The sequence below is a fragment of the Ochotona princeps genome, chromosome 14 (genome assembly GCF_030435755.1).
Source record: "Ochotona princeps isolate mOchPri1 chromosome 14, mOchPri1.hap1, whole genome shotgun sequence".
In the NCBI taxonomy this organism is placed as follows: domain Eukaryota; kingdom Metazoa; phylum Chordata; class Mammalia; order Lagomorpha; family Ochotonidae; genus Ochotona; species Ochotona princeps.
The window spans coordinates 8,608,928-8,636,153 of NC_080845.1; the positions used below are offsets into that span (position 1 = coordinate 8,608,928).

At 47.0% G+C, this 27,226-nt stretch overlaps 1 protein-coding gene across 4 annotated transcripts in view; it reads right to left on the reverse strand.

Annotated features, from left to right (window-relative positions):
• The window catches only part of RABGAP1 (RAB GTPase activating protein 1), a 176,038-nt gene that overhangs the window by 10,552 nt on the left and 138,260 nt on the right, over window positions 1-27,226 (reverse strand). For all 4 annotated transcript variants that reach the window (XM_058672897.1, XM_058672899.1, XM_058672900.1 and 1 more), the window contains exons 14-19: window positions 26,133-26,246; window positions 20,721-20,795; window positions 16,755-16,880; window positions 16,080-16,223; window positions 14,111-14,152; window positions 13,757-13,885 (exon numbers count right to left, since the gene is read on the reverse strand). In XM_058672897.1, coding sequence (XP_058528880.1) covers window positions 13,757-13,885; window positions 14,111-14,152; window positions 16,080-16,223; window positions 16,755-16,880; window positions 20,721-20,795; window positions 26,133-26,246 — 630 coding nt within the window. The remainder of the gene's footprint in view (window positions 1-13,756; window positions 13,886-14,110; window positions 14,153-16,079; window positions 16,224-16,754; window positions 16,881-20,720; window positions 20,796-26,132; window positions 26,247-27,226) is intronic.

The following is a 27,226-nucleotide window of genomic DNA, read 5'->3' on the forward strand; positions in this document are numbered from 1 at the left end:
GCAGGATAAAGGACAGCATCAATTAAGGAGCAGCAAAGCGGCATGTGCTTCTCCATCTGCACTGAAGGCCAAGACCGCCCTCAGGCCTGGCGCCTTGGTCACTGCGGGAGTCTTCCTTCCTATTTTCAGAGGAAGTTCAGGATCTACACGTTTTTCTAAAGATTGATTCGTTCTCCTTGGAAAAGCAGATTTACAGAGAGAAGGAGATACAGAGGGAAAGAGGGTTTATCCACTGGTTCACTCCCCAAGTGACCCCAACAGCTGGAACCAAAGCAGGAGCTAGGGCTTCTGGGGCTCCCATGCGGGGGCTCCCATGCAGGGGCTCCCATGCGGGGTCTCCCATGCGGGGGCTCCCATGCGGGGGCTCCCATGCGGGGGTCTCCCATGCGGGGGCTCCCATGCGGGGTCTCCCATGCAGGGGCTCCCATGCGCGGTCTCCCATGCAGGGTCTCCCATGCCGGGTCTCCCATGCGGGGTCTCCCATGCAGGGGCTCCCATGCCGGGTCCCAACGCTTTGGGCTGTCCTCTTCTGCTTTCCCAGGCAGGGAGCTGGATGGGAAGTGGAGCAGCTGGTACATGAACCAGTGGCCATGTGGGATTCTAGCACGTTCAAGGCAAGGATTTAGCCTATGAGCCATCATATTAGACCGCCACACTTTTTTTTTAATCCAGTAACAATCTTGTCCAGGTGCTTTTCAGATTATAATTAGGTTTGTGAGTTGGGGTATTACTACTAGTGCTCAGATGAAAGCCTACCGACAGCTCCTCTTCCCTCAGTTCTGGGGCCTGTTCGTCCACAGCAACAACAAAGCAGCAGCCACTGCCAGGGCTTTACTGTGACCTCAGCACAGCTCTGCCCAGGGAGTTGTTACCACCTTCATCTGACAGCCACCTAACCGAGGAATAAGGGTGTTATATACACACTGTGGCCAAATCAGTCCGCAAGGGACCAGCAGCCCCGTTCACACAGCCAGAGCACTTCCTTCCCCCCCACCAGCCAGCCGTTCCTGTGCTTTCACGGCACGGCCATCTGGCACCGCGGCTAACAGGCCGCTGGCCACACCAGCATCCCACACGGAGTGGCTGCATTCCGATTCGGGCTCCGCCTGGGATTCCATCTGCCTGCTCAGGCGGAGATGGCTCCAGTGCTGGGTTCCTGCCACCCACAGGGCAGAGCCAGCCTGAGTTTGGGCTTCAGGCTTTGGTCAGCTCACCTCTGGCTGGGGAGGATATAAGGGAGGGAATCTGCAGATGGAAGGCTGTTTTTGCCTCTTAAATACATGTTTAAAAGATTTGTTTATTTTTACAAATAAGGGCAAAGCTACAGCAGGAGAGACAGTAAGAGCAAGTTCCCATGCTTCCAGGGAGCTGGCGTGGAAGCGGAATGACCAGGAGCTGGAATTGGTGCCCATGTGGGAAACAGCTCCGCTGACCATTCCACTTAGCTATGCACCCACCCAGCAAACGACTGTCCTGTTTCTAAAGCCTTTCTGTTCCAAACACTGCCAACCACACGCCCATGTCGTCCACCCTCCCGCTGCACGGCCGCTGCCTCCTGAACCTCTCCAGACTTTCACGGAGCACTGCTGGAGAGTGAAGATCACCAGGGGCTCCCTTCTCACTTCACCCACCTCAGGAATCCTCTCCCCAGCTAGACTGCAGTCTCCTCCACCTCCATTCTCCATTCTTCGGCAGGACCAACGCTCTGCTCTCCTAGCAACTCCGCCCCCTCATTCTCCCGGCTCTCCTGCTTAGCGTACCCCCTCTTCAATGTGAACCATCACCAGGGCACAGCCTCAAGACACACCTTTCGGTAGGTTCCTTCTGCGAAATGCTAACCTAATCCCTATGGTGTTTTTGGATTTATACTTTTTAAAAGTACGAGCCGTAAGAGAAAAACGACAAAACAGAAGATGTGTAATTTTAAGGGATGACGGTGAAGCGGACGCTGATCCCCCCTAAAAGTTCCAACACTTGGCAGTAAAGTGCAGGCCCAAGAGCTCTGGTGGTGGGGCTACTGAGGCTCCTCCTGCCAACTGCTCTATTGGACAGAGGACAAAACGGAACTGCAAGGGGGAAGGGATGGGCCTGCTGGACACGACGGCACCAGCCCCCTCCGTGTCCTGCTCTGCAGTGCTCCGTCTCCCCCCTCCTGCCGGGGTTCCTCAGCAGGGACTCCGGACACCAGCCCTAGCTGGGACGCCCACCAAGGCGGCTCCACAGGAGATCTGCTGCTCAAGAGCGGGCAGCCGTGATGCGAGCACACGCCCGGGCTGCGGCCCACAGGAAGATGCCTGTGAAAGCCGTGCGTGAGGTCACCAGCATGGAGAAGGCAACCTGCAAACCCAGAGCGAAGCTGGGCTCACTGTCAGCATGCACCTAAGTGATCCACAGAGCAAGCACCTAATACAGTGTCCATGCAGCCAGCAAACTGATAAACAATCAAACAGATCGACAGCAGAGAAATGGAAGATAAATGAGGCTGTGGGCAGCACACACTTCCTGCCGAGGTTCTTTGCACCCTGGAGAACCAGCGGTGCAGGCAGTGGCTGCAGGCCTCGCCCAGCATCAAGCCAGTGAAGCATTTTCACAATCGTCAAGGCTCTTCCACTTCATTTCTCAAGCTGGGGCAAGGAGGAATTAAGTGCCCCCCTGACCCCCAGAACACACACTTAAAAGGCCAATTATAAAAACAATTCATTTTGTATTGCATTATTCCTGAATATGACTCACAGAAGAGGGTGGAGTCCTCCTCGTTGGTGAGGACAGCTTCCCTAGGAGGGGCCCTGGAAGGGCTGGACATCCACACATGCCATTTCTTAGCTTGCTGCATGGCTGTGACAGGATACCTCTTTTTTATCCGAAAAACAAGTTGGGCCTGGTACGATGGCTCAATGGCTAAATCCTTGCTTTGCATGCACCAGGATCCCATACGGGTGCCAGTGTGTGTCCCAGCTGCTCCACATCCATTCAGCTCCCTGCTTGTGCCTGTAGGAAGGCAGTACAGGATGGTCCAAAGTTTCGGGACTCTGCACCTGCGTGGGAGATGCTGAAGAAGCTCGTGGCTTTGGACTGGCTCAGCTCTGGCCGATGTGGCCCCTGGGGAGTGAACCAGTGCAAGATCCTTCTCTGTGTGTATTTCCTTCTCTCTGTAAATCTGCCTTTCCGATTAAAAAAAAAAAGTCCTTTTTTTTTTTTTTTAAGAAAGAAAAGCAAGTTCACACACATATATGCAAATAAAACACATCACAGCTCTGGATGGGTTCCCAGCTGATGTCTCTCTCTGGAGTGGGGGACAGTCTTACAACAGAACCAGCTGGGTCAGGCTGCCTCTGGGGCACAGACCTCCAAAGATACCCAGGTGGAGTGCTGGGGGTACTCGCCACAGAAACAGCAACCCGAGCGCCAACCTGCCTAGGAGGCTCTACCCAAAGGGCCCAGCCTTCCATCACTCTCACTGTCTAATCAAGCCCACGCACACAGTGCACAACACCTAGAGACGCTCGCTAAGTTAGTGAGAAAGGACCTTCTCTTTCCTAAACTGACCATCCTCCTGAATGGAAATTGCTAATGGAGCCTGACACCAGCCTGATCACTCCTGTTCTCATCAGACTCGCCCCTCTCCTGTCAACTTGAGTCTTTTAGTTCTGTCTTATCACAGTGGCAGGTCGGCAGGTCAACACCCCCAGGGCACCTATCCAAGTGAACAGTTACTGTGGAGCTTTCTTCATGGCTAAGCTTCCTGCCCATGGACAGGCCACACGCTGCTCTGCTTTCCACTGCTGTGTCCAGTGCTCAGCTCAAGGCCTGAAATCTGAACAGGACTCGGTAAAAAGATGTTGAACAAACCAAAGACAAGGGTCCTCCTTTTAACCTCCTGAGGTGAGCACCGCGTGGGAGGTTTCTTGGCTGCAAATTACTTGGCTCCGTATTACTAGTGATACGGAAAGAGTCAACTACCTGGGGCAGGAACTCATTCACTATGACACTCGAATGACTACATGCAGGAAACCCATGAAAATACTTAGTGAACAGACACATATTCCCCACTCCTCAAAGTACAAGATTCATTTTTTCTTATTTGTAAAAATACCATTTTCACTGAATTCAGGAAGCAAGGGAAACTGTGGATTCAGCCTCAGGGCTCTGAGTCACACCTACTGTTAGCTGACTCCCATCAAAAGGTTTTGAAAATGACAAGTTTCGCACACAGAGGTATTTTTGCCCTTGAAGACTGAATTTGAAATTCAATCCTCGTTCTGTTTAAAGGTTCTTTGGGAGGGGTGGGGAGAATCCTAACGAGTTCCTGGGGTAAGAGCAGGCTTGTAACCTGGGCAAAGCCAACGTCACACCACTGGCATCAGCACTGGCAGAGTCTCCCAAGAGACATGGTTCTTCCCTTGCAAGAGTACAGCAGGCGTCCTCCCCTCCCCCCAGCAACCAAACATCACACATGCAGGGTTCACAGGCTCCTTGTTGCCATCCGTAGCCCAAGGTTAAGAAACCTTGAACTAGGCGCTGGTACAGTGATGCTTAGAGCTAATACTCTGCCCGGAGGTGCTGGCATCCCATATGGGTGTGCAGGTTCAAGTCCCGGCTGCTCCATGTTCCGTCTGGCTCTGTGCTTGTGGTCTTGGAAGGCAGTGAAGGGTGGCCTAAATCCTTGGGACCTGCATCCAGTGTGGAAGACCTGGAGGAGGCTCCTGGCCGCAGGCATCGGACTGACCAAACTCAGGCCATTACACCACTCGGGGGCTACCCCAGTGGATTGAAGATCCATCTCTCTCTTTATCTCTACAAAACCTGCTTTTCAAATAAAACCTTTTTTTTTTTCAAAGAAAAGAAACCTTGAATTACAGACACGGAGAATACTTGGTATATGTCAGTTTGGTATTTTATGAGACACAGAAGTTCAGCCACAAATGCCTCTTTCTTGATCACTCACTTGCCATTAATCCCAGGGGAAGTGGATAATGCGTTCTCTTAAAACAGAAGCTATCTGCTCTGAGGAAGTTGGTTTCTGGTCAGCTTCTAGAACAGGCATGTCAAGGCCCACACATGAAGAGCAGCTGCCAGCCTGGGCAACACCGGGCATCAGTCTGCTGGCTGAGACTCTGGGCTGTGTGTGTGGGTAGACCAACGCTCACATGCTGCCTCTACCTGACGTCACCGTATTACCAACAGCAGGTGGCCTCACCACAGCTCGGCCCCAGAGAACGTCCAACAGTCCTTGTGGTCACTGCCGTGATGAGAATCCAACAACATAAAATGCATGCTGTGGAGGGATTTTTTTTAAGTGGTAGTTGCTGCCTGCTGATAGTATTATTTCATTATTGTTGCTGTTACTATCTGACATCCTGTCCTGAACCAGAGACACAGCTACTACATTCTGAACTTGTGAGGCAAATCATAAGCCATGCATTCAAAGTCCATGCAACCCCGTGGAGCATCCAACAGGCTGCCCTCTGCAAGGGGAGTGACTTCCAGGTCTATCTTAACAAAGCACTTCCCAGAGCCTGCTGAAGGGCTGCAGAGTGGCAGCTTGGCATGGGGAGACGGCTGAATGGGGAGGCAATGGGGTGAGAGGTGGTGTAGACTGTTGGGGAGATCTGGACCCCAAACGCACACTGCTTTGTACAGCAGGATGAACTAGAAGGCCCAAGTCCATCTTTCTGCTGAGGAATGTGTTTTGAGTTACTGATTAAAAGAAACTGGGTCGTGCAGGGATCATCACCCCTCACTTCACTGATGACCAAAGCGAGACGCTGGCAAGCGAAGGACTGTCTCAAGTTAAGAATCCAGTCCCAAGTAGCAACATCAGCACAGGAGTATAAACCAAGGCTGACTGTCATTTCTGACCTGTCTCTGCTGTGTGCTCAGAACCCAGCACTGTTTTGGCACATTCAAGAATCTGTAAAGTTTTCTAACTTGAAATGACTTAAGGCAAGTCTTTGGGATACATGGGCAGAGGTCAAACGGGGCAGGACTGAAAACGCTGGCGTTTCAGGGGGCATGCGCAGCACAGACTTAAAGTGCACCAGACCTACCTGAGGCCACCCAGCAGAGGGACCATGGCGACAGTCCAGGCCCCTGCAGCCCAACACCTTCACGCTTACTCATCTGAAGTAAATCAATGTTTTGTTTCTAACCCTTTCTATTTAATTCATTCAGAAGTTTCACACTCACATGCCTTCAAAGATCACTAGATAAGGCATTCGAGCCCTATCATCAAGAGTGTTTTTCTAAAATTCAAGAAGAAAATTAGCAGCAGAGGATTCAAACAGATAAAGGAAGGCCAGTTTATTAAAATAAGAAAGCAGTGCCTACTGCTTGCCTTATAGCAACTGGCAAAATTCAGGGTTATTACAAAGAGGGCATATACTTGCAAATTTGCTCATATAATTTTAAAAATGTAAGAATGAGAAAATATATAAAATTACATTCTGATCAAGTTATAAGGGAAGCTGCATTTCATATAGAAACTGAATCATGGGGCCCGGCGGCCTAGCAGCTAAAGTCCTCGCCTTGAAAGCCCCGGGATCCCATATGGGCGCCGGTTCTAATCCCGGCAGCTCCACTTCCCATCCAGCTCCCTGTTTGTGGCCTGGGAAAGCAGTCGAGGACGGCCCAAAGATTTGGGACCCTGCACCCGTGTGGGAGACCCGGAAGAGGTTCCTGGTTCCCGGCATTGGATCGGTACAGCACCGGCCGTTGCGGCTCACTTGGGGAGTGAATCATTGGACGGAAGATCTTCCTCTCTGTCTCTCCTCGTCTCTGTATATCCGGCTTTCCAATAATAATAAATCTTTAAAAAAAAAAAAAGAAACTGAATCATGTACCACCAACACTGAGTTATACATCACCAAAAGGACGCTCCACTTCCTTCACTCCATCAGCTACGAACACCCTTAGTAGCTACACTGATTCTCTAGCCTCAGCGTGCACATCTGTAAAAGGGACTTCATTCGGTCACCTTGAGAATGAACTAACGCACTGAGGGTACTATTTATAACTAAGTATCACATCAGGAAATGGTGTGCAGAGCCAAGCAGTGGCCGGCAATGCCCCAGCATCCCATACCAGCGTGCCTGTCTGAGCTCCGGCTGCTTTCCATCCGATCCAGCTTGCTGATAAAATGTGTGCAAAGGCGGCAGCAGCAGATGGTCAAGGACTTCCACTCTGCTGCCACGGGGGAGACCAGCACGGAGCTCCTGGCTCAGCACGGGCAGCTCTGGCCACTTGGAGAATGAACCAGTGGGTGAAGTATCTTTCCACCACCACTCCCACTTTTTAAACAAATACAAGTATTTTAAAAAGAAAACAAAAAGTCACTGTTCTCACACAGATTATAACCCAAACGCATACTAACTACACAAATTCTTTAAACACCAAATGAAGTAGGGACTAGTGTTGATTTAGCTCATGAACAAAAATGTTCTCCTAGGACAAATATTTCTGAATCTCAGAGTTCTGTGTTTACCCAAATAGCAAATGGCGAAGATAACATTTATATGGAGACAGTGCTATTTAGCTGTTTTGATAATATATTTTCTTATAGGTAGTTTAAGAGCTAGCACACTCAGCTTATGTTTAGAATAACAAATGAAGTGATGGCTTAGACATTTCATTTTAGGCAAGGTTCTTACACCCAAATAGTCCAGTCTTCGTGTTTGGTGTATGAACATTTTATAGCATCGTTTCTTTTTCTAAACTAACCTCACATATCATACTTGCTCTATAGTTTCTCTGTCATATTTATTGAATCAACAATGCGAAAACACAGGTGTTCACCTCCGCCCCTCTTCCCAACTTGGAAGACTGAAGTGTACGAAGGAGTTGTGGAGCTCTGAGGACCACTCAGGATCTCCTGGAAGAATCCCCTTCCAGGCCTGAGATCAGAATGTATCTTTTCTATCTAAGGTCACTGACCCATACGGGAGAAGAAACTAAATGGACAGCTAAGTGAGTAAAACATGATATTAAATTCTAGATGAAGATAGACAGGTACAGAACAGGATTCCTAGAAAAATACAAGACCCACAGGCAGAACACAAAGACCTTCTGGAACAACACCCCACCTTGTGGCTATTTCAGATATTGCCACATCGCATCCAACTACAGGAAACTACAGAGATAACACCACAATGCTTAATGACAACAAAAGCAGCTGTCTTCAAGACTGGCATATATGGCAAAGCACAACCAATGGCCCTCTTTAAGCAGAAAGTACATCTGGATAAGCTGAACTGCAATTTTACAATGATTAAAAAATTACAGAACAGAATTTGAATGAGCTGAAGAGCCAGTTTTTCTTGTGCACTGTGCACCACAAACTTGGAAAGCTAGTTTTCACAGACCACTCACCTTTCACAAAGCCTCTTTTTGAGGCTTAAGTGGGACCCCAAGCCTTGCCTATGTGCACCCCTGTGTCAGCTGTGGTAACCCACCTCACGCAGGGATCAGGATGCACCCCAAGGATGCTTCATTGTGCTCAGTTTGGCAATAACTTGCTGAACAGTTGTCTCATCTTCTTTGGCAGGTCCAGGCATTCAGCTGCCGAAGGACCACAGGATTCTATACCATGATCTCAACCCACAGAAAAAAAAAAATCCCAGTGTCTTATGTTATGGTTAGTCTGTAGTCATTATATGCTTTCAGTAGATTTCAATAAAATTTTACTATCTCTCCTAAAATTATGCAAAAAATAGGGGGAAATCATACAAAGTACTCCAAACATGAGATGTTTTCCAGGTCTGGAAAGAATTATACATCCATACACAAACTACACGTGCTGTGCAGACACAATGGTGGCAGCCTTACCTTATGGACAGCATAGGAAGAAAGAGCCATCCAACTAACTCCCATTTGGATTATGGAAGTGAAATGTCCATATATACTCCTGAAGTATTCTAAGCTAATGAAAATACAAAGGACAAAATCTCTGGCTAAGTGGTTCTCAAGCTGTGCCAAACCCATGTTAACTCTTCTTTGTAAAACACTTAGTACAGCCACAACAAGATGTATTCCGCCACGCAGCCACTGTTTACACAGCAGTCCTGTTTTTGGCGCTAGGACTCAGCAGTAAACGAGGACGAGGCAGTTGTGTGTGCTGCAGAGTCATTCCACTGGGGGAACACGACACGGAGAAGACTAGAGGATGCAAAGAGAGGAAAGCAGCTGCTGCCTGACACAGCACAGTAAGAGACGCTCCTCTGATACCGGAACCCAAGCCTGGATGAAGAAGCTGTGCACACATCTGGAAGACAACAGGCCTAGAGAGCATTCAGCTAGTGGGAGACCTGGGGGTAAACATGCTCACTGTGTCTGAGAACAGCAAGGCCAGGTCTGAAAGGGGAGGGACCAGTGTGTCGACTAAAATGGCTAATCCTCCACCTGCAGGTGCAGTACCCCATATGGGTGACAGTTCATATCCTGGCTGCTCCACTTCCCATCCACGTCCCTGCTTATGGCTTGAGAAAGCAGCAGAGGATGGCCCAGGGCTTTGCGACCCTTTAACCACACGGGCAACCCAGAAGCTGCTCCTGGCTCCTGACTTTGAACTGGCGCAGCTCTGGCTATTACGGCTATTTGGGGAGTGAAGCAGAATGGAAGATCTTTCTCTCTGTACCTCCTTCTCTATGCAAACCTGGCTGCCCAATAAAAATAATTAGATTTTAGAAAGAGAGAGGAGAACACACAATATGAGTTGAAATCATAGGGAAGGCCAGGGCTAAGCTCCGTGGGGAACGTGCACAGACAGGATACACGCTGGGTACAGACGCAAGGCTACGGAACGCACTTTAGAAAAAAAAGGTAACAATTATTTAATACAAAATTAAAAATATACCATTACACATATATAATGTGAAAATATAAAATCTATAATGCGACGCAATCTGAAACTTGTGGGGCACTGTCACAAGCAGAATATTCCAACCCTGATTCCATGTGCTAGGTCACAGGTAAAATGCAGGGATCATTACAAACTTCTGAGGTTATGTTCAGAGTGTACATGAAAAAACAAGTGAATTTTGAGGCGGAGTCCAGGTGAGTCCGCTCAGAGGTATGGGTGTCCTGGGTTTGCAGGCAGGCAGAGCGACAATGGAGCTGGGCTTCACCTGCTGGCCGCCTGGTGGTGAGCTCTGGGGTCTAATGGATCTGGAATTACTGCCTAGGGACATCCGTGGATAAGGCCACAGCATGTGTAGGTGAAGAATGAATCTTGAGGGAAACTCAGTGACAGACACACTGTACTTGCAGGTAAACCAGGGGACTGAGACCTGGTGGTTTGGAGGGGAGAGACTGGAAGACCTGTATGGGTCAGACTCATGCAGCAGCCTAAATGGGAATCCGGAGATGGGCTTGTTAGCTTGGACACAACATGGTTGACCACCACACACCAGTCCACGTAAAAACTACGGCTGCGGGCCTGTCTAGCAGGACTGATCCCAGTACCTGACTGAGTGTCAGAACAGAAGATGGACTGTATTAAGCAGGGGCATGACACTAGTCATCACGCAAGAAAACCAGGTCCTGAGCTAGATTCTGTGGGGGATATGTGGACCAAACCCTGTGGAAATACAGTCCCACTGGTTAGCTCAAGAGCTGGAGTGCTAATGGGCTGCGCTAGGTGTGACCATGGAACCTGCCAACATTCACGGGTCTGGGCAGGTCCAGGCTGCAACAACCACATGTGCATCCTAAAACAGGGTGTCGGGAGGGCTGGGCCACAACATTCACCAGCTCATACTAGGCCAACATGGAGGAGCAGACTATGCCAGGCAAGGGCCTAACATCCACTGGCATGCATGAGATCTGGGTCTGGGAGTGGGTCAAGTGGGGAAATGTCCCTAGTGGGTCATAGCTCCCACTGGCAAGCATGTGGTCTAGGCCTTGGAGTCAGGCAAGCTGGGCAACGGTTGGCTAATGTGTGAGTTGGTTTTGGAAGAGGGTGGACCTGGTAGAGCCAAACAAACCTTAGCTCACCAGCAAGTGCAGAAACCAGGCTAGAGCACAGGTCATGCTGGGCTACACTGTCACATCTACTGGTCAGCATAACCTGGGACGGGAGCAGACTGAGCAGGGCCACAGGTTTTAGTGCCTGCCAGAGAGAGTTGGGACTTGCGTCAGGCCAGGTCAGGCCAGGCTACAGCATCCAAAGGCAAAGGCTAAGACAGGGAGGGACTATGCCAAGCTGGATCAGAGCAACCACTGGCATGTGTAAGGTTTGTGGCTGGGAACAGGCCTGGTTGGGGAGCTAAGGGGACGCCCTGGCTGGGTTGTGGTTCCCACTGGTGAATGCAAAGGTCAGAGTGGAGGCTGCTATCTAGTCTGGGCATGGCTGCAGTGTCCCTTGACACAATATGGGCTGAGTCTGAGGTGCACAAGACTGGGCTGGACTCCAGCACCCTGGGGCTCAAGAGAACTAGGGTAGGTGTAGGAAGGGCTAGGCTAAGTCTCTGCTCCTGCTGAGCCACGTGTGAACTGTGTCTGGGTGTGGACCAGGCTTGGCTGGGCTATAACACCCAACAGTAAAAACCAGAATGGGTGAAGGCTGGTCAGGAAAGGCCACTGTTCCTGCTAGGATAGGAAGTGGACTAAGTAGGGCTACCCATGGTACCACCGGTGTGTGCGAGATCTGGCATTGGGAGAGGTTCTGATGGGGAAGCTTGAGGAACTCCTCTGTCAGGACACAGTACCTGAAGGTGAGTGTAAGAAGCATGATAGGGAGCAGCCCAGACCAGGCCAGGGAATGGTACCTACTGGCATACATTTGGTGCAGGTTGGGGGTGAACTAGGCAGGGCCTGCTCACATCACTCGCTGGCACCAGAATGGAATGTGCGTTGAGTCACAACACATACCAGTACACATTTGAACCAGGACTGGGGGCCAGAAGGGCTAGGCTAGGCAGTAGCCCCCACCAGTGTGAGTTGGAATTGGGGGTTGGCCGGGCCAGGTTATAGCACACACTGGCTAATGTCCAGGAGAGGCAGGCCATGCCAGACCAAGCCACAGTACCCAACCAGCTCAAGTGAGACCCGGGAGTAAGGGGCCGAAGTTAGTAGAGGAGATGTGGAGGGCTCCCCTGCTGGATCACCACTCCCACTGCAGAGCATAAGCTGGGATGGGGATAGACCAGGTCAGGCAGGGCTGCAACACCTATTGGCCTAATGTGGGCTAGATTATGGGAAAGTCAGGCTGGGTTGACTATTTCTGCTGGTGCAAGCATAACTCAGAGTGAGTGTGGGCTGGCTGGGCTTTGCCACAGCATCAGCTGGCAGATGCTGGCACAGGGGTAAGTTCTGTCGAGTTAACCTGCAGAACCACCTAGAGAGTGCATGATTTGGGAGTGGGCCCAGTAGGGAAACAGTGGGGAACTTCTCTCTTGGGTTGCCACTCCGACTGATGCGCATGAGAGCCAGGTCTAGGGCAGGCATGGCTAGACAGAGAGTGGCACCCACCAGCATGTGTGTGGGCTGGATAGTGGGGCTGGTTGGGATGAACTAGGTTTCAGTGCCCATTGACACGTGTGAGAGCTGAATGGCATGTGGGACAGACTGGACCAGTTTCCTGCACATACTGGCAAGCACGGGAACCAGGGCAGGGGGCGGGCCTGGTGGGAGTTATTGTGGGTTGCTCCGATTAGGTGGCTACTCCCATTAGTGTATGTGAAAGCCGAGTGTGTGGTGGGCAGCATCAGGCTGGGCTGCAACAAACAGTGGTTTGTGTAGAAGACAGGGCTGGAGACAGAACTGACCCAGCAATTGCAACCACCAGCGTGTTCGTAAGCTGATTGGGGCGACAACTGTGACAGACCCTGTATTGGCAAACGTACACAAGAATCACGTCTGGGATCACCTCAGATAAAGTTTCTTTGGGGATCCCCCAACTGAACAGCTGGACTCAGACCCCAAACACGGAGAGAACTGCAGGTTCCATGTCTGATCTTGGAGTGCATGTGTCAGAGCTAGGCCTCCTCAGTGGCTTAGATGGGGGCAGTGGACAGCATATCCATGGTAGTACATGGAGGACATGGCAGTACACTGGAGTCTGCAGAGGACACCTGGGACCATAACAGGACGGAGGACAGAACAAACAGATCAGCTACCCCAGGCATGTGTTGGCAGTGAGTCTCCTGGGCAAATGGAGACTTGAAGGTGTCAACCAGTGGATTCTGGAGAGATTTCACCATGCTTGGAGTGGTGAGGTCGGCAGTAATTTGGAACTGTTGAAATATCGGAGCCTCATGAACAGGACCCTCAGAGCATGCCCCACATCAGGGACCCTGGGGTGGTGTCGTGTGGCTGCCCTCAATCCCAAGGTGCAGGGGCATTTGGGAGGCTGAGTGTGGCTTCTCTCTTTATCTTCTCCCTTTCCCCCAGATAGAGGAAGAAAAAAAAAGAGAACGTGGCAATGGTGATCTCACTCACCTTCCTACAGCCCTTGACCCTAATCACCCTAAGCAACTCTGTAAAAGTCAGCAAAAATAAAATTAATAATTAAAAAAAAGAAATCTTAAAATCCAATAAAATGACTTTTTGCTGAAAAAAGCAAATTTTGTGTTTAGAATGTGGCTCAAGCCCCTAAATACCTCATTATACAAATATTCTAAAATGCAAAGCGGTTATGGTCTCAAACATTTCAGAAGGAGATAATTCACTTGTATTATCCCTTGCATATTATGTTAGCAGTTCTGTCAGGCATAATATGATATTGGCTGAATGAAAGCATCTAATTCATGCAAAAATTATTTACCTTCATGTTGCAAGCTAATTCCATCAGCTTTTTTGCATTTTCTTCTGAGCGGTATCTCTTGGGAAGCTGAACCCTGAAGAACTTCAAGGCACCTTCAAAGTCAGTCAACAGTAGATCATCCTTGGACGTCTGAAAGAGATAGAACAGAAACACACAGAGAAACTCTATCTGCTACGAAGCTGGACAAGCAGCACTGTGCAACCCCAGCGTTCTCACAGTCTCCCGTCAGAGCCTCCTGCACAGGCCCACAGTCACGGCCGAGACCAGATCACGGGGCCACTCAGGATCACGCTAAGACCAACACAACACGTCTCAAACACTGCCAGACAACTCAGCTTACAAATCTATGCATACCTTTAACAATCCAAGGGCGACATTAAAAATAACACTGATTCCCTGAAAGAGAAAGACAAGAAAATTTTCAGGGTAGAAACAGAACTTGGAGAGCTATCAGGAAATAACTGTCGAGAGGCCTCTCCCACCTGCATCTCTCTAGGTTGCCCTGCTTTCCTTCCTCTAAGCGAGCTGGGAGCAAAGGACAAAGAGGCCTGAACAGCTGTTGAGCAAGTGAATCTACTCTGAGCCTCTGGGCCTATGACTACCACCTACTCCTATTACTAATGCTCCCCTAGAGGCTGGCAGCTTTGTTTGTTTATTTATTTATTTAAGATCATTACCCTCAAAGTACATACAAATTACTTAGCAAGCCACCAAGTCCCTGATATCTACTTTACTACTTTTAAAAGTGGAAAAGCAGACACAGTCTAAATGTTAGGTCATTCACGTAAGTTATGGCACATCCAAATGTGGGATGTGCAGAAGCAAGAAGGAATAGCGCTGTATGTGATGATTCCGCTTTTCACAATGTTTCCTGGACTATTTCAAGTAGAGAGGATAAAGTCGCTGCCTATGACAGCAGCATTCCCGAAGTGCATTGTTCAAGTCCTGGCTGCTCCACTTCCCATCCCGGCTGACGCCTGGGGAGAGCAGCAGAACACCACCCAAGTCATTGTGTCTCTGCTCCCACATGGGAGAAGCTTCTGGCGTCTGGCCTCAGCCTGGCCCCTGCAGCCACCTGGGGGAAGTACCAGCGGATGGAAGAGCTCTCCCTTTCTCTGCCTCTTCCTCTATCTACAACTCTTTCAAATAGATAAGTCTTAAAAAAAATTTCAAGGTAGGTGGCCAACACAAATCCTTTATTGATTTTTACATGCTGGAATATGGGCTACTTAATCAGAAAGCAACATAATACAGATGTCTGAGTCTACAGATGTTCATGTGGATGAAATGAAGACGATAACAATGTATATAAATTATATTTTAAAGTATACATTCATATCCACAATGTATACTATGTATTATATAAAAAACTCCATCTGAGACACATATTTTATCATAAAAATGGGTGCAAGAATACACAATAAAACGTTACCTAGCAAACACGTTTTAAAATCCTTTTGGCTTATTTACTCGTTCCATAATACACTGAGTTTTTTTTTTTCTTTTACAATTTTTTCCCTTAACTATACACACTGAAACTCAAGATTACGTCCAGAAAAGACTGTCACTTATTCCACTATTTTCTCTTTAATAATAAATTCACAGTATTTAGCAAATTCCTAACCAGCTTAAAAAAATAATCTTCCTTGTAACTGGTATGGTGGTGCAACTTCTGACCAAGAAAAGAAATGCTGAGTGCGCCTTGCAGGAAGTCTGTTTGGAACAGGGAGGACACACTCCCTTTGTGCCCTGAATGTAGAGATGATGCCTCACCCATAAGGACTAGAACCTGCCATTAGAAAAGCGAGGCTACTCTGACTTCTACACGAGAAATAAAGCAACGAACTTAAGTTTTATTTAGTGATTTGTTTTGGGCCTCTTTGTGCTTAATGCATTTTCCTTAGCAGAGAACACCTTTAGCAAATGGGATCGGCGACCAGCAGTGCGGCATCGCCAGTGAAGCCACTGCCTGCGGTGTCAGCATCCTTTATGGCTGCCTGTCCGTGTCCTGGAACAGCCACGGAGAAAGGCTCACCTCCTCGGGCTTCCACACCACGTGAAGCTCCTGCCTCCAGACATGGGCCAGGCCCAGCTCTGGCTGTTGAGGCCATCTGCTATCTGTCTCTTCTTCATTCCCTTAACTTGGCTTTCAAATAAATAAATCTTCAAGAAATAAAAAACCCAAACCACAAGTGGGATCAGCAGCTTTAACTCAAGAAGAGTTACTTAGGCCTAAACTGATCACACTGCAACACAGTAACAGGACAAACTGTCGTGACAGAGCTGACACAGAGCCACAGTGCCCTCGGCTGCAGGCACTCACCTCACATAAGAGCAGGTCGATGATGTGGAACACCATGTAGAGTGGGAACTTGGCAGTGAAGAGTGTCAGAAACCACTGCGAGGCGTACATGTGTGCTTCAAGGCTGATGTCCAGGAAGTGGTTGTACAGGTCAGGAATGCACTCCTGAAACAGAAAGCCAGTTAGTGCCGGGCACAGACACAGCTGGTCCAACTCCTACTCAGGAGGCTTACAAATCTGCCGTGGAGAACATCTAAAGTCACATGCTGTGTTGTCTAAAAGTCTCTAAAGTGCTCCAAAGAACATTGAACATCTTGTTTTAAGCTGGTATTCAGATCTCTTTTTCAAACCACACACTATATCTGAAGAAAGAGGAATCCCTAAAATTGTAACAGGCAATTTTCCCTTCCAAATTATGAACGTTTTAGCCAAGTCTGTTTCGCCTTTGTCAGCAGATTCCGAACTGGTCAGCTTCAGAGCCTTAGCAAACATTTGTGGACAATCTCAACACTCACAGGCCCAAGACTCTAGTTCACAGCAAACAAGTTCACACACTTTTAAGCTTGGTGTTACCACTCCACAGAAGTGATAAAAGTATAACTTGTCCTTAAATTGTGGCACAGTTTCGCCTGGCCCACCCCTGCTGCGCTCCTGCTGTCTAGTGCAAGCTGGCATTTTATTTACTTATATATTTACCTGCATGAGGCGCTCCAGCTGGTAAAATTTGCAATGCAAATCTTCAAAATTTTGCTTGAAAAGTTCCCTGAGTCCATAGTCAAACATGATCTTGACCAGAACACTGAATGCCTGTTCTTCAGGCATCTGGAAAAGACAGGCAATGATTGGGGGGAGGGCAAGGGCAGGGAGGGGGTCACTGGATAGAGGGAGGAGTTCTCAGTACATGAAACTTGCCCTTCTATTGTCTTACCAGGAAAGCAAGTGGAATGTGGAAAATCAGGCCCAGGTTGTGTTTTATAACATTCACTCCCTCAGCCAAGAGACACTGAAAAGACGCTCACCCCATGGCACTACTTTCCTGTCCTTAGGGAGTCTCCGATACAAACAGAGTATAATGATTAGTCATGAATGGTGACTGGTGTATAATAAATGAGATGCAAACTAGGGAGAAAGGCTGTGAACACCGGAGCAGGAAGGCCTGCAGCTGTCTTAGGGGGCAGGAACAGGCCCTGCAGAGACAACCGGCAAGACGGGAGCTGGGCAGGATCAAGCTGCCAACTGTGTACTTCATCTTTCCTAAATCATGACATCTCTGTTAAGCACTGCTACCTAATTGTTTATTTCTTAATATTTAAATCAAAGCTTGTTATATAAGATTCTCACCAATTCTAAGGTTTGCATCGATACTAAAAGAACTACAGTAACACAGTAATGCTAAAAGCACTATGAAAACTAATTCTATTAATAAATAGTACCCATTCATCTATATCTACAGCTTTTATAGCTTTGTAACAAGTATTTTCCTGAGAAACTGACAAGAGGCCTAGTATTCAAAACAGGGGGAAAAAGGTACAAAAATGTAATTCAAGGCTTTGGTAACTTTAACAGCAAGCCTTCAAAACAGTTGAGAAAGGGAAGCAGACTTTCCCTCCTTTTCTGTGGAATGAGAAGATGGAGATGGGCTAATTCGGAAACTACCGAGGGAAGCAGCACTGAAGAGCAGAGCAGTTTCAGCAAGGGACAAGCACTGCACAGCACCACCAGTGGAAGGGAAGGGCTAGCAGGCAGAAGGCCTGACCCTGGAGTTCTGTCCTGGAAGGCAACAGCACTTTTCCACCTGTCAGCAGCGTGTGCCCCAACCTGCACAGCGTTTCTGACACTCAACTGCCCAGTTCTTCCCACACCAAAACCTACACTTATGTCAAAATTGGGGCGAGCAGCACAGCGCTCATCAAGACAAGGACGATTCGACTGGAAAACCTGTCTTCAAGGAGTTCACATGCTTAGATTGGGAAATATGTCCTTGGATTGAAGATAAAAAAAAAGAGAAATCATGCAGGCTTGCAAGATTTTTGATATATACAGTCTGATGAAAACAATCATCAAATCAGTTTAAAGCTTGAGCTCTCCATGAGCAGATTATGCTCACATTGTTTACATGAATAATCACTAAGCTAGATTCACAGTGAAGAAAATACAACCTGGTATTTGTTTACTCATACTACAATCAATACAACATGGCCAACACCTTGGACAAGCTTTTCACTGCCAAGAAAAACGGCAGTCAGTCTCCGGGACGTAGCCGCCACGGCCTCTGCTTCAGGCTCACGGCCCCCATGCCCCCACGGCCCCCACGCCCCCTTCCCCAAGCACCATCTTCTCTCCTGCTTCCTGCCCTGACCCTGGCACTCACAATGCTCCAGGTCCATGCCCCCACGGCCCCCACGCCCCCCTCCCTGCCCGGACCCTGGCACTCACAATGCTCCAGGCACACCGGCCTCCTGTCAGCGCTTTCTTCCCACTGACCGCCTTCCCTTTCCAGAACTTTCATACACTTTTCTGTTCCATTCTGCTGGTAATGTTGTACTCTTTTAACTCTTTTGCTTTCCAAAGTATTATTTTCATAACATAAGCAGAAAAAAAGTTACATGGCACAGAAAAGCACAAAAGAGAATTCTCCCCTTCTCAGTGTTTGGAGTGTACCTTCACGCTGCCTCCTCCTGAGAGCCTGTACTGTAAACGAGGCTACACCAAACTCACACCATCACACCACTAGTGAAATCAGTAATGCTGTAACCGTTGTCTCCAGAAAGTCTTTGGAAAATACACAGCGTCTTTTGGTTCATTTTCCCATGAACTCTCGGAAGCTGCCTGGGTCCTGAGGTGGTTCAAAGCAGGTGGAATTCACAGGCTCTGCACAATGAGGACTGGGACTGCGCTGCCCCTGACCCCTGGCACAGCCTGGAGGAGAAGTGCGCTTTCCTGACATCAACTGTGTGCTATTTTAACTTCCATTACTCGAAAGGGTCTCACAAACTGAGAATGTGGGATTATGTTACAACAGAGTTTCTCTGAAGTTTTCAAATCTGTCAGCAGCAAAACTGGGTAGGAAACTGTCTAGATTAGAAAAATGACAATAATCACATCTAATGCTTGACTCCTCACTGGTTCCCGTTTATGGAATGAAGCACAACCAGGCTGAGTTGAATGTACACTGGATCAGACCTCCCTGCACCAATGCGGAATTACTGGATGTGACAGTGCAATGACAGTCACGTCAGAGAATTCCCGTGGCCTGAGAGGATACATGCCCAAGTATTAACAAGTCAGCTGGCTTGGTGTTTGCTACTTGTTTTCGAAAAATCATTCAAGACCCTTTTTTAAAATTTTCAGTAAGAAAGAAAATGTGGGACCCGATGCAGTGGCCTAGTGGCTAAAGTCCTCGCCTTGAATGTGCCGGGATCCCATACTGGTGCCAGGTCTAATTCCAGCACAGTTCCACTTCCCATCCAGCTCCCTGCTTGTGGCCTAGGAAAGCAGTCAAGGATGGCCCAGGGCTGTGGGGACCCTGCACCCATGTGGGAGACCTGGAGGAGGTTCCTTTGTGGTTTGGATCGGCGCAGCTCTGGCCATTGCACTCACTTGGAGAGTGAACCATCGGACGGAAGATCTTCCTCTCTGTCTCTCCTCCTCTATGTATATCTGACTTTCCAATAAAAATATAACAATCTTTTTTTAAAAGAAAGGAAGAAAGAAAGAAAGAAAGAACGAAAGAAAGAAAGAAAGAAAGAAAGAAAGAAAGAAAGAAAGAAAGAAAGTAAGTAAGTAAGTAAGTATTGGCATATAAAAGCAGTACAGAGATTAAAGTAGAATAAAAATATTAATTGGAAAAAGATGGAATACTACATAGAGGTATTCTCTCTGTATTTTTCAAGATTTATTTATTTATAAAGATTTATTTAATTTGAAATGCAAAGTCAGAGATACTGAGAGGAGAGACAGAGAGGAGCAGGAGAGACAGAGGAAGATCTTACGTCTGCTGGTTCACTTCCCAAGTGGCTACAATGGCCAGAGCTGCACGGATTCAAAGCCAGGAGCCAGGAGTCTCATCTCGGTCTTCCACATGGGTGCAGGTTCCCAAGGCTTTGCGCCGTCCTCAACTGCTTTCTCAGGCCACAAGCAGGGAGCTGGATGGGAACTGGAGATGCTGGGATTAGAATTGGTGCTCATATGGGAGCCCAGCATGCACAAAGTGAGGAGCTTACCCACTAGGCTACTGCGTTGGGCCCTCACTTTGTACTTTTTAACTTCCCTGTGGATTTGAAAGAAAAGTCCAAAAGTTGGAAGGTCAAGGTCTTTACCAAATGAGTGAAATATGGATGAGTGAATAAAACAGCTTTAGAGAAGGCCACAGCTTTAGAGAAGGCCACCTTCTCTACACGACAATATATAAATCCCCAAATATTAATCACAGTGGCTACTTTAGAGGAGATAAATGTCCCAAGGGTCCATCCCAATCCATTCAATGCTCCTACTAGTAAGGAAGCCATTCTTCATACTGCTTTTGGACACCAGTCTTCCACAATGACATAGGGGAAACATTTCCAGATACAGGAACTACAAGTCCTTCAAGCATCTGGTCAAATCCAAAACGAATCAGTGCTCAAGCATAAGGCTCGTGTAAGCAGAGACTGAGTTACTCACGTGCAGGAGCAGCACAGCAGCGAGAAACGACTGGCCCTGGCAGTAGCCAATCTCTTCATCATACACCGAATAGGCCTGGGTGGAAAGATGGCACAGTTACGGAAAAATGAGGGTAGCCAGCCACTCACGGGCTGTGGCTGCCCGGTGGGACCTGCAGCGAACAAGCCTGCGTGATGCTATGCATATCCCAATGCTCTATAAATAATGTCCGACCCCCTCCTCTATCCGAGTGCTTCTTTAGAAAGAAACAGAACTGTCACCATGCCATATCTTGTGGCCAAAACATACTCTATGCCTTCCAGAATTAATCTCTTTTTCCTGTGCCTCTGTGGTAGCTGACACACACGCATGGTTCTTGGAGAACTTACCACCTTGCATCTTAAATGCATCTCCTCTGCTGGGCTGTGAGCATCCCAAGGAACGGGGTGAGGCACTGTTCCATCCTGCCAGCACCTCACACACAGCCAGCACTCACTAACACCATGAATGTTATTCATCCTTCTGCTGGGAAAAAGCCTTCTGGCAAAAGGACCAAGACACAATTCTTCCCGCAAGGCTAGTAATAACATTTCTGATAAGAAGGATAACTCTGAAACCATTTGTGGGATCTTATGAACTCTTATTTTTATTTTTCTTGGCAACAGATGAATACTACCCATCTCCTCTGAATGTTATCGTAAATAGAAAACTAACACATAGCATTCCTCATGCCTGTAGCTGTCTTTCAGAGCTGGTTTTCTTTTCTTTTCTTCTTTTTTTTAAGATTTATTTATTTTTATTGCAAAGTCAGATTTACAGAGAGGAGGAGAGACAGACAGGAAGATCTTCCATTGGATAATCCACTCCCCAAGAGGCGGCAATGGTCGTAGCTGTGCTGATCTGAAGCCAGGAGCCCAGATCCTCTTCCAGGTCTCCCACGCGGGTGCAGGGTCTCAAGGATTTGGGCTGTCCTCAACTGCTTTCCCAGGCCATGAGCAGGGAGCTGGATGGGAAGCAGGGCTGTTCTGTAATTAGAACCAGTGCCCATATGGGATCCTGGCACATTCAAGGCGAATACTTTAGCCACTAGGCCACCGAGCTGGGCCCCAGAGCGGGTTTTCTGATTAGTAATTACAGTTATCTTGTAAACAATGAGAAAAAAAAAAAAAAGAAATTCTGGTAGCTTGAAGACACTATTCCCTTCAGTGACAAATGTGTATCTGGGCAAACTCCTTTTATTCTCATGTATTTTGCGTATAAAGGTTCCTATATTCTAAGAAAGCAATTCAGAGTTGACTGAATGGAAAATTTGTCTGCTTATGAAGCATGATGCCAGTGCTTATCACATGATAATCAACTTAACATACAAATGGATTTTGTTTGGCTTTAAAAAATACCTATAATCATGCTTTCATAAATTTAAGGAGAATTCAAAATAATCTTGTTACACCTTCCAATCACAACTGTTTATCTAATGAACATTCCCAAATCAGACCTGTACTTTGGAAATACTGTGTGTGCTGGGCAGAATCAGGCTGGGCTGCAACACCCATTGGTTCCAGCGGAAGACAGGGCTGCAAACAGAACTGACCCAGCAACTGCAACCATCAGCTGACTGGGGCAAAGGACTGTGGCAGGCCCTGTAATTGCAAGAACACATAAGAATCTGGTCTGGGATCACCTCAGACAAAGTTTCTTTTGGGTTCTCCCCAATCGAACTGCCGGACTCAGAACCCTAAGCATGAAGAGACGTGCAGGTTCCATGGTCTGCGATGAAGTGCAAATACCAGAGCCGAGCCTCCTCAGAGGCTGAGAGAGAGAGCAGTGGACAGCATAATCAGGTGTACATGGAGGATATGGCAATCTATCGTAACCTGCACAGGATACCTCACACCACAACAGAGGACAGAACAAATCAACCAGCTACCCCAGCCATATGTTGGCAGTGAAAAACTGGGCAAACAGAGATTCTAAGATGGACTATGTCAATCAGTGGATTCTGCAGCGACTTCATCATGCTTGGAATGACGAGATTGGCAGCTATTCATAACTGTTGAACTATCAAAACCACTTGAGCAAGACCCTCGGAGCATGCCCCATATCGGGGATCTGGGATGGGTGGGAGGATGGATGGGAGGCTGGGTGGGGCTTCTCCCTTTATCTTCCCATCTACCCCAGATACAGAAAAAAAGCGAATGTGGAAATAATAGTCTTATCCACTTTCCTGTAGCCCTTGAACCTTTGTGCTCTAATTAACCACGTAAAGATTGTGATAAATAAAGAAATTTTTAAAAAGTGGTTTGGCAATGTCTTTGAAAGTACTGATCAATACTTTATTGATAGGAAAGAACAGAGGATGTAGAGTTAATTCAGAGCTGGGTGAAATTCCACACTTACTAATGCCTGTATTTAGATTACTTGTATTTTTTATTCGTAAGATGATTAGGAACACAGAATTAATATCAGAGAGCTGATGTTCCATTCTCACTCAGTGCAGCAGGGTCAAAACATCTTCAATCAACAGAGATAGGAAATTGGAGGGGAGCATACTTATCAAGTTGATGGAAGGTAGTTCAGGCCTACAAATATATGATATTTAAGGTATGAAAGCAGGATATATTGAGAAATATTTTTGAGTGTAAGGTCCATGAGGACTACAGTTAAAAGAAAGGGAAGGAAAAGCATTTCAGTGACTCACCGCTACATAATGAGCACCTACTATCTGCCAAGCACTTTGCCAAGCACAATAGAGGTTAACATGAAAGAAATGACTTGAGAACTGCACAGCTTGGTTGGCGAAGTTCAACAAATTCAACAGGACACGGTGTGAAGATTCAATGTGGCTGAAGCATAAAACATTTGGGAAAGAAGCAGAAAGCAAGACAAGCAAAAAGCACCATATATTATAAAACACATTCAGTTTTTATCTGGGAATCTAGAACCAGAAAATGATTCTATGAATTATGAGGTAGCAGTAAGAGTTTTTGGTGGAAAACACAGTAATGAACAAGTTCTGAAGCTATTATTAAACAAACAATAAATAGGTTGGAAACCAAAGACAAGTAGAATAATTCATGGCAGTTTTTGTAGATACAGAGGGAAGAACAGCTGTAAAAGGTACTATAGAAAAATAAATCTGGCATAATGGCTCAACTGAAGCACCAGGATCCCATACGGGTGCTGATTCATGTCCTGGCTGCTCCACTTCCCATCCAGCTGTCTGTATGTGGCCTGGGAAAGCAGTCGAGAACAGCCCAAAGCTTTGGGATCCTGCACCTGCATGGGAGACCTGGAGGATGCTCCTGGCTCCTGACTTTGGACTAGCTCAGTTCCAGCTGTTGTGGCCATTTGAGGAGTGAACCAGTGGAAGCTCTTTCGTTCTCTCCTCTCTAAATTGGCCTTTCAAATAAAAATATACAAATCTTTTTTTAAAAAGGAAAGAAAAATAATCTTAATCCAAAGAAAACTAACAGAAATAATTATATTCTCAGCAAGACAACACCATGGATAAAAATAGGAAGGCTGTTTTGAGTTAAAGGAAGCAACTAAATGTAATGTAGACCTTGTTGGATTCTAATTCTAATCAATCACATAAAAACATCTAAGGAAATATGAATCTGGAGCAGCTGTTGGATAGTACAGATGGAAAATGATGTTACTTCCTAGAAATGCACGGAACAGAATTTATGGTCATGATGTCAGACACTGAATCCGAGAAGGAGATATACAAATTCATGATACTCTTGGTTTTCCTAGATTGAAAATTAAAACATTTTTACCAGAACCCTACTTTTATAGCCATTTGTTTGATACATGTGACAGGCTAGACACTGAGACTAATTGACAATTGGAAATTCAGACCCTGAGTTAACACAGATTTGGGGTCATCTGTGCAGTGGTGACAGCTGAGGGAGATATCCACAAGGGAGACAGTGAAGGGCTAGAGGAATCACACACTGAGCTCCAGGCAAGGTCTGTTGAAGAGTCCAAAATCCATAACGGAGGTGGTGAAGTTATGGGAGAGATGAGAGTATAACTAATGTGGTAGAAAGTCAAGAACAGAGAGCTGCCAGGAAGGTCTCCAAGCGACAACAGCTAGCAGTGTTCGGTGGAGTTAAGACTATGAGATAAAGGATAAGGGACAATGAACAGGGCTAAATTCACGCCAGATAGCTACAGTGACTGCCTGAATGGGAGGCATAACTGTGAAGTGACTAACATAGGATATCAGAGAAGATGACAACAGAAACTATATCTTTGCGTCCAGAGGGAAAATGAAACCTTAAACCTGGGGAATTCTTTTCTAAATACTAGCCAATATGATTTACATCATCCACTTTATCCCTGGAGAACCCATCCCTGCGGCTGACATGCTATCCTGAAGCCACAGTTAAATTCTGTCTTCTTGGGCCCAGGACAGTAGCCTAGTGGCTAAAGTCCTAGCCTTGCATGCACCAGGATTCCATATGGGCACTGATTTGTGTCCTAACAGCCCCTCTTCCCATCCAGCTCCCCGTTTGTGGCCTGTGAAAGCACTGGAGTACGGCTCAAAGCCTTGGGATGCTGGACCTGTGTGAGAGTCCTGCAAGAAGCTCCTGGCTTCTGACCGGTTCAGCTCTGGCCAGTGTAGCCATTTTAGGAATGAACCAGCAGACAGAAGATCTTTCTGTATCTCCTTCTCTGAAATCTGCCTTTCCAAAAAAACCCAAATAAATATTCTAATTAATGAATTCTGACTTCTTGATTAGAATATGTCAGTTCTTCAAGAGCATGTCTCAGCATGACTTAGACTTTGCACATGGCAGATGCTCCATGTGTACCTGATTGATTCTGGATGAAAAGACTACAGAGCAGTTCTGAGGACAAGTGAAAATGGAAAAACTTCTCCTTCACCTCCTTGTAGCTCAGGCCTACTAAAATCTATTTTTAAATGTTCACTGAAATTTAACTCTTTCCTTTACTGTTTTCAGGTGTAAACCTCTGGTCAAAAATCACTATTTACAGCCATTTATTATGCTGCACTGCTACATTCCCAGGGTTGGATGGTACCTGTGGTGCCCAGTTTATCACTCAGATACTATGAACACGGAAGAGGAGTTTGCAATGTTACAGAGTTCAGAAGGTGTCAACAAGAAACCAGTTCTTCAAAGTCTAAATATAGAACCTTGAGACTGTCACCTGAAAATCCTGATTCAAGAAGAAAAACCAAAACCCCCACCATTTTATTTTTAATTAGTTCTCACTCCTTAATAGGCCTAAAATTGTACTGTCAGGTATCATTTTATAAAGTCTTTTCTCTCCTTTTCTATACCATTGAACATCAAATACAGAATTACACTTTGTAGTTATCTTTCATACAGTATCAGAGAACCAGAAAATAGAACCACCACTCAAATCCCAGTATTTAACAAATAAACAAAAACCATACACTACCTTGCATATTTTATATAAGGAATCCTGCCCATCTCCTCCAGTGTCCTTGAAGTAGTCATGCGCTGGGAATGTCCGATTGATATCTCGAGTGATAGCGCTGTCCTGAGGGGACTCCTGTGGGAACATGAAGGGAGAAAGGCTTTACTTGGCTGGAGGGTGAAGCCTTGTTCAGGCTGGTGCGACGTCTTCCCCTTTAAGGTTTTAAATTCTGCAAGGAGATTCAGACACATGTGCACAACCAAAGCTGCTGACGATCTGGGGACCTACCACGTGGGCCAAGGCAAATGCAAAGCGTGGAAAAAGAGGGAAGGAGCTGTTCGCACGTGCACCTCGCTGAACACTTCATGCTGCAGCAAAGAAGTACAGCTGGTGACCTTACCCTCCTATTACAAGGGGGAAATGCGCAATTCAAAGTGGAGTTTTGATAGAAAAATATTCAACCTAGTCTCAAGAGAAGAGGACAAGACATTATTGCCATGAAACCTGGGTACCAGCATTCCACATGGGCGCCTCTCCATGTCCCGGATGCTCCACTTCTGACCCAGCTCTTTGCTAGTGGTGTGTCTGGGAAAGTGCTTTGGCCACTGTCATCCCGTGGCAGCTCTGACGGAATCTCAGGCCAGCCATGGCAGCTGCACCAATTTGGGAAGTGAACCAGTGGGTGGCAGGCAGATTCCCTTCTCTCTCTGAGGGTGTGTGTGTGGGTCCCTCTGATTTACAAACAAACACACCTCCCCTCAACAACATCACAAAAACCCTGGGAACAAAAGCTGTGGCTTTAATGGATACGTTGGCATGAAGCCCAAGTAAGAGTTCTCAAATGGAGAAGAAAGGTCATTAACTGAGGTTTGTCCCCGGGGCAAGTGGTCTAAGAACGCACACAGCAATCAATTCAGCATGAAACAAGCTCACCAGATGCCAAGGAATTCAAACAGAGAACTGGAAAAGATCCTCACTTTTGCCGGTGAAGAAAAACCAAACTCTCATTTGCGATGAGTTAACTAAAATTGCAGACATATCAATTACATCAGCAATCCTTCATGAAACATATCAAACACAAAATTATTTCTGAAACTTCCCTTTCTCAAATTTTA